The 14,175-nt window shown below is 40.1% G+C and overlaps 1 protein-coding gene across 8 annotated transcripts in view; it reads left to right on the top strand.

The window, feature by feature from the left end:
• PPP2R2C (protein phosphatase 2 regulatory subunit Bgamma) overlaps nt 1–14,175 on the top strand; it is a 207,442-nt gene that overhangs the window by 131,505 nt on the left and 61,762 nt on the right. For all 8 annotated transcript variants that reach the window (XM_056360902.1, XM_056360930.1, XM_056360919.1 and 5 more), the window contains 2 exons: nt 13,267–13,364; nt 13,972–14,137. In XM_056360902.1, the coding sequence (XP_056216877.1) occupies nt 13,267–13,364; nt 13,972–14,137 (264 nt within the window). The remainder of the gene's footprint in view (nt 1–13,266; nt 13,365–13,971; nt 14,138–14,175) is intronic.

Here is a 14,175-nt window from a genome sequence, read left to right as displayed (position 1 = left end):
AATTCAGGGTTGAGCAAAAGCTAAAGCAAGTTGTTAAGGGCATTGTCCAAATGCCTCTGAAACACTGACAGGCTTTTTGGGCATCAACCACCTCTCTAGGAACCGTGTTCCAGTGTTTGACCACCCTCTCGGTAAGGAAATGCTTCCTAATGCCCAGTCTGAACCACCTCTGGCCCAGCTCTGAGCCATTCCCACGCGTCCTGTCACTGATCCCAGGGAGAAGAGCTCAGCACCTCCCTCTCTGCCGCCCCTCCTCAGGAAGCTGCAGAGAGCATCGCTCTAGTGAGGCCATCTCTCACCCTCCTTTTCTCCAAACTAGGCAAGCCGAAAGTCTTCAGTTGCTCCTCACGGGACATTCCTTCCAGCCCTGTCACCAGCTTTGTTGCCCTCCTCTGGACACACTCGAGCACCTGAACATCCTTCTTAAGCTGGGGGGCCCAGCACTGCACGCAGAACTGGAGGGGAGGCCGCCCCAGCGCTGAATACAGCGGGACGTCACGTCCGTGACTGGCTGGTTACACCGTGTTTGCTGCACCCCAGGACGCGGGTTGCCCCCTTGGCTGCCCGGGCACACTGCTGGCACGTACCGAGCCTGCTGCCCACCGGCCCCCCAGCCCCCTTTCTGTGGGGCTGCTCCCCAGCCACTCCTCTCCCTGTTCCTACTGGTGCCCGACATTGCTTCATCCTAGGTGCAGGATCCAGCATTTCAACTTTTTAAATTTCATCCCATTAATCCTAGCCCAATGCTCCAATCTATCTAAATCTCTCTCCAAGGCCAATTATAGGATTCCTCCTTACTGGTTACAGTGGAAAGTATACTTAGTACTTACAATATATTTACTATGATATTGCTTCACAGGGGACCCTCCAGTTAGTGCAAAGCAAGTGTAGAAGCAAACCTCTTTCTCAAATGAATTAGCTGCTGATTGTGCAAGTGCATAGGAGGCTATTAAACTAAAACCAGCATGTATTTAATCTGAGGTGGTATTCCTGGCAAAGTACAGTCACATGTTGCTTTCTGAAGTAAGAGAAGTTTATTTGTTACTTTGCTGATAAATACCACGTTGCTTACAGATAGCAATGTGAGATAAAAATATTGTTGTAGAGAACCAGATTCTTCCAGGGTTAAGAAATGGTGCCAGGGTCTGCACTTGTCCCCTCTGCTGCAGGGTGAGGCCTGATGGTACCTGCATGCTAGTATGAGCCTGGGGAAGGTGATGCTTTTCTCCACTCAACCAGCCTTTGGCAAAATTTCCAGCATCTACTGTATGGTTCTGACTTGGGTAAAACTTTTCTCTTACCACAGTCCTTTTAACAACTAACTAGTATGTTTCTCTATTGTTTTGCCTTGGAGAAACCTGTCAACTCCTTTTCTCTTCATCCTGTGTTTAATGGATATGTCAACATTGCTTAATGGCAATGGTGGAAAGGTACGTTTTGTAGTTAGCACTGAATGTGGCGGTGTGTCCTGACAGCAGCAATGTCTCAGGCACAGCATTGCACTAATGTTGTTATATTGGCTGTGATGTTGATTCAGTCTGTACTAGCTCAGATTTTTCTCTGCAGTGCTCTTCTGCAATGCATAAATATATCCTCATGCAAACAAAAATTCAGAAGCATCTCAACTGCATATCCATAATTTGTAGTTATAGTGGGATTAAAATAGACTTGAGGCTTCAGTTGGCCGCACGCTTCAGAACTGCTGTATTGCACCAAAGGCTGCTTTGCTTTGACAGCAGAGCAGTAATTACTCTGTTTTAACAACCAGCAATGATTGCAAGATGAAGCTTTGAGGATGTGGGGGTGGGGCCAGGGAGTTGGAAGTCTTACACTTTTGTCAAGGGCTTAGATGTCTTTGTGTTATCTGTGTGGGCTGCAAATTAGCAGCTCTCAAATTATATGGCTCGTTGAGGCATGGCCTTGGGGAAGGTGCCTGAGCCGTCATGGTATGCTTTGAAGCGCCCCAGATCTGGGGAGGCTCCTAAGAAAATTCCTCTTTATAGAGGAGACGGAAATCTGACCTACTGATGTTAGGGTTTCCATACTATTTTGTTTTTAACTTTTCAGCTTTAGTGGTATGCTTGCAGAAGCTATATTTTGCATTTAAACTTTTCGTGAAGAAGGAATGATTTTGGAGAAGGATTTTGATGAAGAAGGAATGTTGAAACATGATAGGCATGAAGCTTTGAAGTTCCTGTTCCCCAATTGTGAACACAACGAGAACAGGCTGAGCTTCCACTTGCAATATTCTGTTATTAGGCTGGAAAGAGCTTTCAGGGTTGTTTTATGTAATTACTGGGTTACCTGCATGCTTCTACACTCCTGGGTGGGAAAAAAATCTGAAACTGCCTGACCAGCAAGCAGTTGGTGGTTTAAACATTGTCCATAGCATTTGTAATGTGTGCCGATCTAGTCCAGTTACATCATTGATGCCCTCTGGGACTGTCCCAAAACAGGGATGTTTATTTCCTGAGGCTGTTAACAGTGTTTGAAGTTTCTTTATCAGACACAGACTGGGGAAAGGGGCATTGATTTTTAATGTCTTCTGTTCTTTCAGTACTTAATGAGTAATTATACATATATGATGCATTTAAACTTGAGGGCAAATCCATCACAGGGTTTTGCACACTCCAGCTATCTAGAATTCAGTCTTTTAGGGCCAGAAGTTCCTCTAGTTCCTGACATAGTAGGGCATTTAGCATGCTCTTCTTTTTCAGCATATGAGTAATGCTATATATAAATAAAGATTTTGGCCTTTTTTGAGCTGAATCTTATGAGATGAGCTTTTAGACCAATGTAAAGTTGTGTAAGTCACAATAAATTTTGTATTATGTTATTTTGATGCTCATATCAAACCTTAAAGCAGTAGGGTTGATAGTGAAGCTGATACAGCACAGTTGTCTGGTCATTCCCAGACCAGCTTAGGAGCAGCCTTTGATGTTCTGTTAGTAGCAGCAACCCACGTTCACACCAAAAAATCTGATTTTTCTGGTCTTGGGATTGTTATATAAACTTGCTGAAGAGGTCTTGATGCAAGCAAGAACAACTAATTGCATGATCTTTGGGCTTGGATTTAGTTCACGCATTTAAGCTAGTGACACTACCTGGATAATTCAAAGAGGTCACAAACCCTGATTTCATAGGATGCTTGGAATGGATCTAATATATTACAGTGCATGTGATACTCATCAAAGAAGTATTAGGCACTCCCAGAAGTCCCACAGTTATATGATCTTGCAGCAGACCCAGAGGCAAATTCAGACTTGTCAGCTGAATTGCCTTTGGAACCTGCCAAGCAAACAGATGCTAATGTTAGATGAGTATCTACAGGGCTTGGCATCGAGCTCCAGTGACAGCCAACAAGCCCTGTGTGTGACCTTAGCTTGCTGTTCCACTGCTGGGAGTCACTGAGGAGGTGTCCAGTGATGTATAAGTTAGAGCTGTATGTTGCTCACGATATTTGGATATAGTTTATCTGGATCCTGTAGTCAAAAGTGTGTGATGAGTAGATTTAAACAATGCCATCTACCCTTGTGCACTAAGACTGAGAAAAGCAAATGTGGTTTGTTTTCCTTGTGCTAGTTCTACAGGCTCCAGAGCCCCTTGTACTCTGGGAAACCCTGTTCTCTGCCAGGCGTAGCAGAAAAGGATAATGCAATTTGATGTACCAACGTGTGAGTGTTACTGGTCTGTGTGCAACACTGATTCCTGGGAGCTGCAGTCACTAAGTGCATCTGCCTTAATAAACTGAACGTTTGGGAGCACTGCAACCAGCTGGTATGGCACGGAGGGGCTTGTGCCTGTGAGGGTGACATTCCTCTATTTCCAAAACGTTGTGGCTCTGTGCATTCTACCTGTTGAGAAATGTCCTCAGCATGCGATAACCTCTGAGGCATGCCAAAGTGGTGTTTGGGGGAGAGCAATTTATCACAGCCAAAAGCCTGTGAAGGTCCAGTCTTAGCAATTTAACAGTAAGAATAACAGCACTGCATAACCCAAGAACATCCTGGAGCTCTCCATTTACTGGCACAGATACGGCTGTTGTCTCTCTGCTTTCCTTGTCATCACTCTGCGCTTAAAGACTCTGGCTCTAGCCCAGCTCCTAGCTCCAGCCCTTCATGATTTTTAAGATTATAACCCCTCTTCCTTCACCCAGAAGCCTGCTCACTGGGGCTTTTTCTTCCTTGGTGCATGCTGTTGTGAGGCTTTGTTTGTTAGGTCTCCATCAGTATATTTATTTAACAACATGCATACTCGTTTGAACTGAATACAGGAACATTTAAGTCTCTAGACAAGTGATTAAGAGCTTTATTAAATAGAAATGCTTTGCTGAGCTGCAGCCTGGATTATCTGTCCCTTAGTATGTGTATAATCAAAACCGCTTCTCTGATCTTGGGTAAAAACTCTGGAGGATCTGTTTAATTTTTTCCTTTGTGTAAAATGGGAATGCTAACATTTCCTTACTGACTTCCTTGGGTCGATGGGGGGTTTAATGCCTGGAAAGCACTTTGAACATGAGAACTGCTGTGACAGAATAACTGAGAGCTTTGCTTCTGGAATTTAATTGCTCAGTTAAGCAGGGGGAAGAAGAAGAAAAAAAAAAAAGTAGTTCAGAACCAGCTGGCAGTGAAATTCTATTGAAGTTTGTATGTAATACATGGGAAATAACATCCATATTGACTTTGGGTATTTAGGATTGTATTCTAAATTTTGGATTACTTTTTATTACTCTTTGATATATTTTAAATTAATGATTTTCCTTTAAAATGCTAAATATGGGTGGGTTTTTTGTTGTCTTTGTTTTATAATATCCTTGTAGTAAAACTTGATGTTTGCTTGTTGTAGATTGTTGCAATTATTATGTGCAAGCATGATGACTTCTGATGCTGAAAGGAAAATTAGTATGTTTTAATAATTCGTACACTTTCAATTTTTGGCATTTATTTGCTCCAAAATGAGGGGTGAGGTTCAAGGTCTTTCTATGCTCTCAATAAAACCCGGTTGCCTAGCATTTTTAACACTTGGCAGCACCATTTCTAATCTGTCTTTTGCTGGCAGCCAGGCTGTGCAGCTCTTCGGTGGGAAGTAACATGGAGCTGAGCAGAAGCTCCCAGCTCAGGCAGGCTTCATTCTGTGAGTACCAGTTTAAAGCTCACTCTGGAAATTGTAAATACATAATGTGATGCCCATGGCAATTTTTTTCCTTTTTGCCCTCCAGTGTTGGTTGGTAAGAGGAGCGGACTGGCAGGTTTCCTAATTGTGCTAATGTTTATAAAGCAGAGTGTTTCAAGCCTGTTGCTGAATCCTTAACTTGGATGACTGTCTCATCTGACAGCAAACACAGAAAGAAATGTCCAGCTGCATTTTTCTTTCTTTTTTTTTTTTTTTTGCCAGAAATCTCAAAGAGTAAATTACTAACATATGTTACACAGTGTAAGCTGTGAAGAAACTTTCAGGTGTTGTGAAGTTTAGAAGCTTTCTGGGCATGTCTTTATGCTAAAATAGAGATTGATCTGCAGTGTTTTCTTAGTTTAAGGTTTTGCTTGTAAGAATAACTATAAGCAGTGTTACCAAATGGCTTAGATTTACCAAAGGTGAAAGGCTTTCTAGTGAGTTTTCCATTTTGTTCAGGTTGAACAGGTTGGAGGGGATCGGTGCTTCCCAGGCTTAGCTGCTTTGGATATCCCTAGCAGCTGAGGTACCTGCTGGAAGCAGGGCTGGAGTCGAGCCCTGCGTTGCCTGTTCATAGGCAGGGACGACTGCCAGTCTTGCAGCACTGAGAGGCTGCTTGGTTACTGCAGGTGATGCAGTACCACTGTTTGGGAGCCCCTGAAGAGGTATTAAAAGGAATTGCAGCAAGCTTTTTATCAGTCCACTGAGTATTTCAGATTATGAAGGCACAAAGCAGTGCACTTAGTGACTTCAGCAAGGATAATAGTAACATTAATTAGGCATTCTGCAGAACTAATGACTGAAGCTTTGCAATGTCTCCCTGATCTAAGCAGGTCACCTTGAACATGAAGAAACTGAAGTGCATGAAAACTGTAGCCAAAATTTTGAGAAACGTGTCCTAATTTTCAGCTACACCACCTCTGACAAATGTTGACCTTATTTACTACTGAAGTAGTGGGAAACTTTCCAGTTACCTTGGTGGGCAGAAGGTCAAGTCTCTTTGACCTCTTCTCCTGGAGGCCTTGCACTCTGTGGGAGAGAGATGGGTTCCATAGGCTCTGAAATAAGGATTTTGAGCTTTTAAACTAGGAATAGAAGTGGAGGGGTCCCTTTATGAAAAACTGAATCTCAGTGACTTGTATTCAGGCTGAAGTGGGTTTTTTAGCACAGAACCTGATAATCTGTTTTACATATTTGCCCTGTAGGCAAAATTATTTTTTTTCCCATTGACTGTGCTCCAATAGTTGGGTGTCATTTCCAGATTTTCTAATTTGAGAAATATAGCTAGAAATTAGCATGTGACTAAAAATTTGTTGAAAATGTTTTCTAAGCTCTTTAAATAAATACATACAAAAAATGCTGGAGAAAAAAACCAACTCTGTGAAAGCTTAAAGCTAGAAACAGTAAATCACAGTGGTCATAGGTGCTCGTAGAGGGGATGTAAATTTTGGGTTTGGTTTTTAGGTTCTGTTTCAATTCTCTCTTTGAGTGAGCGTGAACCTACATTCAAATATTCTGAATGGGAAGGTGCTTTCTTTGGTCCCTGAAGATACAGGGATGCATAGACCTGTGAAACTCAGTGGTATCCTGATGGTCTCATGATCAGCTAGGGCTGATGCAGGCCACTGAGGTATGTACGTGTAGCATTTCTAAAAATCCAAAAGTTGGAAATTAAAGATGAAAAAAAGGGGAAGATTTGCTCAGTGCTTGCCAGGATTTGAGGTTAGGAAATTTGCTTCTGTTGTTGTTTTTTTAATTATTACTATTTACTACCATCCCCAGCTGAAGTGTTCTTGTTTCAAGCAGCTTTTAAAAAGCTGTACAGCATTTGACCCCGTGGTTTTGGATTTCCTATGAGGAAGAGATTGTTCCACTTAGAAAGAGAGGTGATATTTAGCCCAATAAACTTCCATTTCTTGCTTGACAGTATTAAATGGTGCTATTTGGATTTTTTCCTCGATATATTTGTCCTTGCTAGCAATGAAGCCAGATAAGGTGTCAGTTAGGAAAACAACTACATGAAGTGTAGTGGACACATGTCTATAGATCTCATTCTTTTATTGATTGATCACCCTGTTTCACTGATCCCTGAAGGACTTACGCTATTGGCATCTATATTCAAAGTTTGCTTTGGCAAAATTGGCTCCCTGTTGTGTTTTGTATTGCCTGTACATCTAACATGGAACAAACACGATTTTGCAGCACAAACTCTATCAGGTTTTAAAGCCATAATAAACAGGAAAAAAAGCAAAGTGAAAGATTTGCCAGGGTAAGAGATAATCCTAGGGGCAAAGGGGTAGATAGATCCTTCATTTCAAACTACTTTGTTACCTTCTGCTGTGGCATTTCCTTGTGCTCTTTCATGCTTTCTTAAGCTCTCATGTGTGCACGTGCTCTCTAACATATGCTCTTTTGTGCCCTTTCTCATGCTTTTGCTCTTTCTAACGTATTCACGTGCTCTTTCTCTCTCCACCTCACGCATCCTTTCACTCTCTTTTTCTCTTACCTGTCCTTATCATATGGCCACCCAACTGTGTACTGGCTTACCGTGTATCCTGTGTTGTTTTGGTGAGGTCAGGTAGTTTGTGTGTAGGTCAACATCTCTTGTTCTACCAGTAGAGTGGAGTTGGCTTTCTGGTGTGTTGGCTTTTAGTGTTAAGTTTTTGACCCAGCCAAGGTGACAGTGCGATGTGTGAGATTTTGCAATGTGTTTACTTGAATTTTGAGGGGTTGTTTCTGGTGTCATACAATCCCTGGATCCAAGATACTGAATAACACTGCTGTGAACCAGAATGGATGCATGTTACAAGTAGGATATTGCTTCAAGTAGCAAATTTAGCTGTTTTTAAGGATCTCTCTTCCAGCTATTTCAGAAAAGAAGGATTCATCTGACCCTCATGCCTTTGAGGTTTTGCATACCTTGTTTTCTAGCTGCTTGAGGAAACCTTTGTAACTTCAGCTTAAAAAAAGGTAGCAGGCTTTTTCTTCCCATCCATTTTTTTCTTTCCCCTTATTATTATTGTCCAAATCTAAACTAAATGCTGACAACACAGCTCACTCTAATGGCTTTCCCTTCACGTGAGATACTGTTATACTGCTCCCCTTTTATCTACCATTTGTCCTTTTGTTTTATGGCACTCTTTGTTGCAAGCTGCTTTGTTGCTTCTTCCAGATTATGCTCCTCAGGGATTTTTGTATCAGTATGACTGAACATTGCTTGCAGCCATGCCAGACTGAGCTGTGATCTTATTGGATTTCACAAACCAAGGTTAGGCCAGGTCAGAACTTGGTTGAAATAACATAGACTACAAGATTGTCTGCTAGCCACTGGGAACATGCACAACAAAAACCTGACCTAGATGCTGATTCAGTCAGATCAGGCTGACAGTGTTGCCATGCTGATTGTGGTGGATGTGATACAAAGGAGATGCTCTAACCTGTTCTGGCTGGTAGGATTTCACAGCATTTTTTTGAGAAAAGTGCTGATGTTAATTCCAGTGTTTTGGCCCATTCCTATTCTCTGTCAGGTTTACACTACAGTTCAGTGGAATATTATATTCTCTGATCTTCTTTTCTCTGTACCATTGTGTGATGTTTTTTTGCCCTCAAAACTTGCTATCGCTGTCCAAAAAGCTGCGTTTTGGTGCTGGGTGAAATAGTTTTCAAATTTACTTTTCTTTCCTGATCTTCTGAAGCAAAATAAACTATACCAGGGACTTCAGCTAAAAGGCCCCAGAAAGGGTAGAAATTATTAGTAAAGGAAACATACAGAAAATTGTAGTTGAGCTTTATTTATTGTTCCTTGAGGTTTCTGACCAAAAGACTGTGTGGAAATGAGTAAGTATGTTCAGACTTTGCTTTGCTGAGTGCATACTAGGTGGGAAATGGCATGCAATTATGCTAGAATGCCTGAAAATAACGCAAAGATCTATTATATAGATACAACTTTTCCAGTTCTTGTAAAGGTATTTGGACCTGTTTCTGTTATATAGAAATAAGCTTAAAAAAAACAACCCTTAAAATAAATCTGTAAGAGGCTAGAAAGTGAATATTGAAAACTACACGATGGTTTGAAATAAAGGCCTGAATTAATGTGGGCTACATGTACCAGCCTTTGTTTCATGCCACCCCACATTGAGCCTGAGATGGGGCTGCTGGAGGGTTCATTTGCCTCCACCCATGCTGGAACAACGCTCATGAAGTTGAGGGAAGAGCAGTACAATCAGTTAGAGATATCTTGATGTGCACAGATGTACATTGATAGACTTAGATCTATTAGAAAAGCTGAATATATCTAACGAAGCAGCAGCTGTTGGGTGCAATATAGCCATTAAGCACATTTAAAGAGTGTGAATTGTCAAGTTGCAGAGGAATTGGTTAATGAGGTACAAAAGGGCAGAGGTGACTAGGAGTCAAGGAATGAAATACTTCAGACTGGATCAGGAAACACTTCCCTTCAGTTTAAGCTGTAATGTGATGTCTTTCTGTAAATATGTGAAATTAGAGTCTGGGGAATGAAGTCTGTAATGTGGTGTAGCTGCTGGAACAATTTGCTGTGGCAGGATGTGGAACAGATGACCAGGTGTATACCCTGGTTTTGAAGGCTTTTGGTTTACTTTTCCCAGTCAGCATCTGTATTTTGAGTGTCCAAGTTGTGCTTTTTAACTGAGTGAAAATGTTGAGCATCACGACTGTTAGATCCAAATTTATATACATTTTTGCATAGACGAAATGGGGAATCTAAAAATGGAGTAGGAAGATTAGTATTGGATAAAAGTTGGGATTTGCAATCTGATTGGAAACATTTGCCCATTGGTGTTGAGGTTACCCATAACTGTTCTTAATAGGTAAATTATCTCTGTCGCCAATAATCCTAATTGTTAGTGCAAAGCTCAGCACTGCCAGCAGAGATATGGAAGGTGTAGTGCAGAAGTCTGGAAGGAGTCTTTCATCTCTGCCATCCCTTGCCAAGGGCTTACTGTACATGCAAATTCATCAGCTCTTCCATTGTGAGGCGTTTATATATCCTGGAGAGGGTGAAATCTGATAGTTAATTGCTCTGTATGCTCAGGGAGCCATTCTCCGATAGAAGAATCTGCAGCATGGGACATAGTGGCTGATGTTGCCACAGCATTAATAAATATGTAGGGGAATGTTCTGCAGAAGGGTATGAAGAGCTTTGTTGATTAATTCTGTTCCTACCTCCTCTGTCTTAGGAAGAGCCATCCTGGCTAATCTTTTTTATGAAAACAGCATGACTAGTGTTCGCCTGCTGAAGAGATATGCTGGACAAGATTTTTTTTTTTTTTTTGGCTGTTGTTTTCAGCTGTTATTTACAGGATCAATAAAACTGATTTTCCAGGTCAAGGATAATTTTTTACCAACAAGCTGCATAGCCTTTAAGGTCAGAATATTTGATCTGCTCTTTTTCAAAACAAGTTAATTTAAAAATGATAGGTAGTTTTCAGTTCAGAATTAGTTTTTCTAATAGAAAGGAGGAATGCATCTTGAAGAAACACCTTTGGGGGGAGAGAATTTTGCCTCAGAACAACATCGTTACACACTGCCCACAGATACTTAGCGTTTTAGCTGCTTTTCTTTAAACTAATCACTTAACTGCACACAATATTTTAATGGCAAATGCAATATAACTCTTTTATTAGAACCCTGGTTCAGTTACTATTGAAGTCTGTGCAAATACTGTTGTGGACTTTATTGGACATTGGCTGATGCCTGGGGTGACCTTGGAGAAAACATACCCTCCAAAAATATGACCACCCCTCTTAACCCTTCTTTAAAGTTCAATATAATATTTTGTGACCATTGTGAAGAGTATTTCATACCATTGTGGAAATATTCCAGACCAGTAGCAAGTGTATTCACACATGTAAGTTCAAATGCCATTCATTCCTTTTGTACAGTTATTTTATCTGCTTCTTTTGTGACCTGTTGAGAAAATCACATATATATTACACAAGCAGATGCATACACACACAAATACACTCATAATTTTAACAGATATTATTGCCTCTCCTCTGCATTTACCCTTTTCCCCCAATGCACACTTCATGTAAGAGCCTCCATTCTAAAAGGACTGTCATTATGAGACTCCTGCAGTTCTGTCTGCATGGTTGGGATAAGAATCAGCTTTAAACAAGTGAAATTGTGCAGGTATCATTTTATAAGCAGGAGCTCATACCTACGATCGGTATAAAGTTTGCAGGATAAGAACAAAATAGCCAAGAAATGTTCTTCCACTGGAGGCACTACAAATGAATTTATATGCCAGAAAAGTTGATTAGATTTTTAGATTTTAAAAAATGCAGGGTTTTAGATCAAACTCAACCCATTCCAAACCCCAGAGCATCACCAACTATAAGTAAAGTCTTTCTACTCTTCCTGTACTCTAATGATACTAGGGGGTTTTGGGTATTACATATAAAGTACACAGTCTGTGGAAGTCCACATAAAAATCTAATGCCATTAACTCTGAGGAACTTTGGATTCAGACCCAAAATACTGTAAATTGTCATGTTCCATTTTTCTCGAAGTCTATACATCCATATATTTTAGTCAGCAAAAATGAAAATTACATACGCACTTTATGATTACCCCTTTCTGCTTTATTTATGTAGTGTGTGGAGGAAAAAAAGAGGAAGTGTTGTTTGTTTGATTTTATTGTTTTTTTCAGTCAGTAAAATTTGATGGTGAAGATGTCTTAAAGTTAAAAGATATTTTTCTTTACCATGATCAGTGTGAATTGTTTATAATGTTCCAGTAAGAATCTGGCTTTTGGATGGCGATGTTGCTGATGACAGCTACTGGCAGTAGAAGCTTTCTATCACTCAACTGCTAGTTTATTAAAAGAATAATAGGAACAGATGTTTTCAATTCATGAAATGTATCAAGTAAATGGTACATCCACTTGTTATTCCAATTCCTTTGAATTTTAGTGAACTCATTTGGGGCTAGGTTTTCAAAAGAGCTTAGCCCACTGTTGCCTCGTTGCTCTCAGTATACACTGATGGATGATGAATATATTTGAAACCCACAGCTTTTTATGCCTAAGGGGGAGCTAACTACTGATGCTTCTAAAAATCTGGCCCATATTTCTGATGAGTGAATACTGATCATTATAGACGATTCATACGTGCAATCTCTGAGTAATACGCTGCATTTGTCTGTGACTGTATATATGATGGCTTCTTAAATTACTATTGCACTAGGCATTTTAATTTAAATTATGCTAATAGCATAGGATTAACTGTGGATTATGATTCTAGCATTTACTGTCATACAAACAGAAGAACCAGTTCTTTTGCTCCTGCAGTCTCTTTGTCCCTTCTCATTCTGATGTATAGTAATTTGTACTCGAGGCTGGCCTCAGGTTTTGATTAGGTTTCTTGTCTAAGCTGATGCAATTGCTTAGGGAAGGGCAGTTGCTGAAAATTAGAAAGAGACTGAGATCTTTTTATCTTCTGATGACATATTTTTATGGTGCTGAAATGATTTACTGAAAATGATGATTAGAATGGGCTCTTGTCAGCATTGCACAGTGAGTGGTTCTGGTTTGCCTTCATTCCTCCGTGAGAGGACAGGCTATGTGTGCTTTGCTTTTGTATTCTTGGCTAAAACACATATTTGAGAAAACTAGTGCAAGGGGTTATGTTAAAACCCTCATAAAGAGTAAGGAATAAGTAATACATCAACATGACTGAGGTGTTACGTTGGTCCTTGCTAGTGGAAATAGCAGGAGGTCAATGCTGTTGCTATCGCCAATACTGAAAAAAAGCTTTGTAGCGGCCTGAAGTTGCTCTTCTTGAAGCATAACTTCTCCAGAGATCTCCACTCCCAAACTGCAAATGTGCTGGAAACACAGATTTGCCTCATTATGTTTGCACTTGTTTCATTGTGTAGTAACCTCTGATTGAAATGGCATGCAGCCTGTTTGCATTAGTGACTTGCTGTTGAATTCATCTGTCTTCCTTCAAATCCCTCATTTGTTGCATTTTTTTGTGGATTGCTTGTTACGTCGAATGACTTTGTTTTGTAGTAGCAGTCTAATTTTTGCCTTTTTTCTCTTTTTCTCTCCAGCTGATATTATTTCTACAGTTGAATTCAACCACACTGGAGAACTGCTGGCTACTGGTGACAAGGGGGGTCGGGTTGTTATATTCCAAAGGGAACCTGAGGTATGTGAGTTACCAATGTAGTCCTTAATAGCTTGCTGAAACCTGGCTTCATTTTTAGTATTTTATTTTGATCTAATAAACCTGTTTATAATCTCAAGATTCAGTAAAACAGACTGTCACCTCTTTGAAGAGAAAGTGAAAGAGGGTAAGGATCTTTTACTCTGAAGTTTGCTGTCCCAAACAAAAATGCTTTAAAACTCCAAAATTCTAAGCTAAGAAAAAAGAAGGTTGTTACTGGTTTACTTCTACATTGTTTTAGTAGCTTTTGCCAGTTTGATGGAACCATTCCATTTAAAACTATGCCTTTGCTGTGATACCTTTATGTTTCACTTTTAAGTTCGGTCTATCTGCAGTATCTTTTGTAGAAACCTTTCCTGAATAATTGACATCTCTTAAGAAATTCTGACTTTTATTAAATGTTGCTTCAGTTCTTACAGGAAATTTAATCCCTGTAGAAACAAATCTGTCAATATCATGTTTAAAATGAGAAATTAAGTTACAATTTCAATATTTTTGTATTTGTAAGGCTGCTTATACACGTTTCCTAAGAGATGGACATATATCGCCATCATAAACCACATGTTTTTGTTGTTGTTATTCTCCATAGAGTAAAAATGAGCCTTACAATCAGGGGGAGTACAATGTTTACAGCACTTTCCAGAGCCATGAACCAGAATTTGATTATTTGAAGAGCTTGGAGATAGAAGAAAAAATAAACAAGATCAAGTGGTTACCACAGCAAAATGCAGCTCATTCACTTTTATCAACAAATGGTAAGATAGATGAGAGTATATAGGACATACCAGCATTT

This window comes from Falco biarmicus, chromosome 1, assembly GCF_023638135.1.
Source record: "Falco biarmicus isolate bFalBia1 chromosome 1, bFalBia1.pri, whole genome shotgun sequence".
Classification (NCBI taxonomy): Eukaryota; Metazoa; Chordata; class Aves; order Falconiformes; family Falconidae; genus Falco; species Falco biarmicus.
This window is presented reverse-complemented; position numbering and strand designations above follow the sequence as displayed.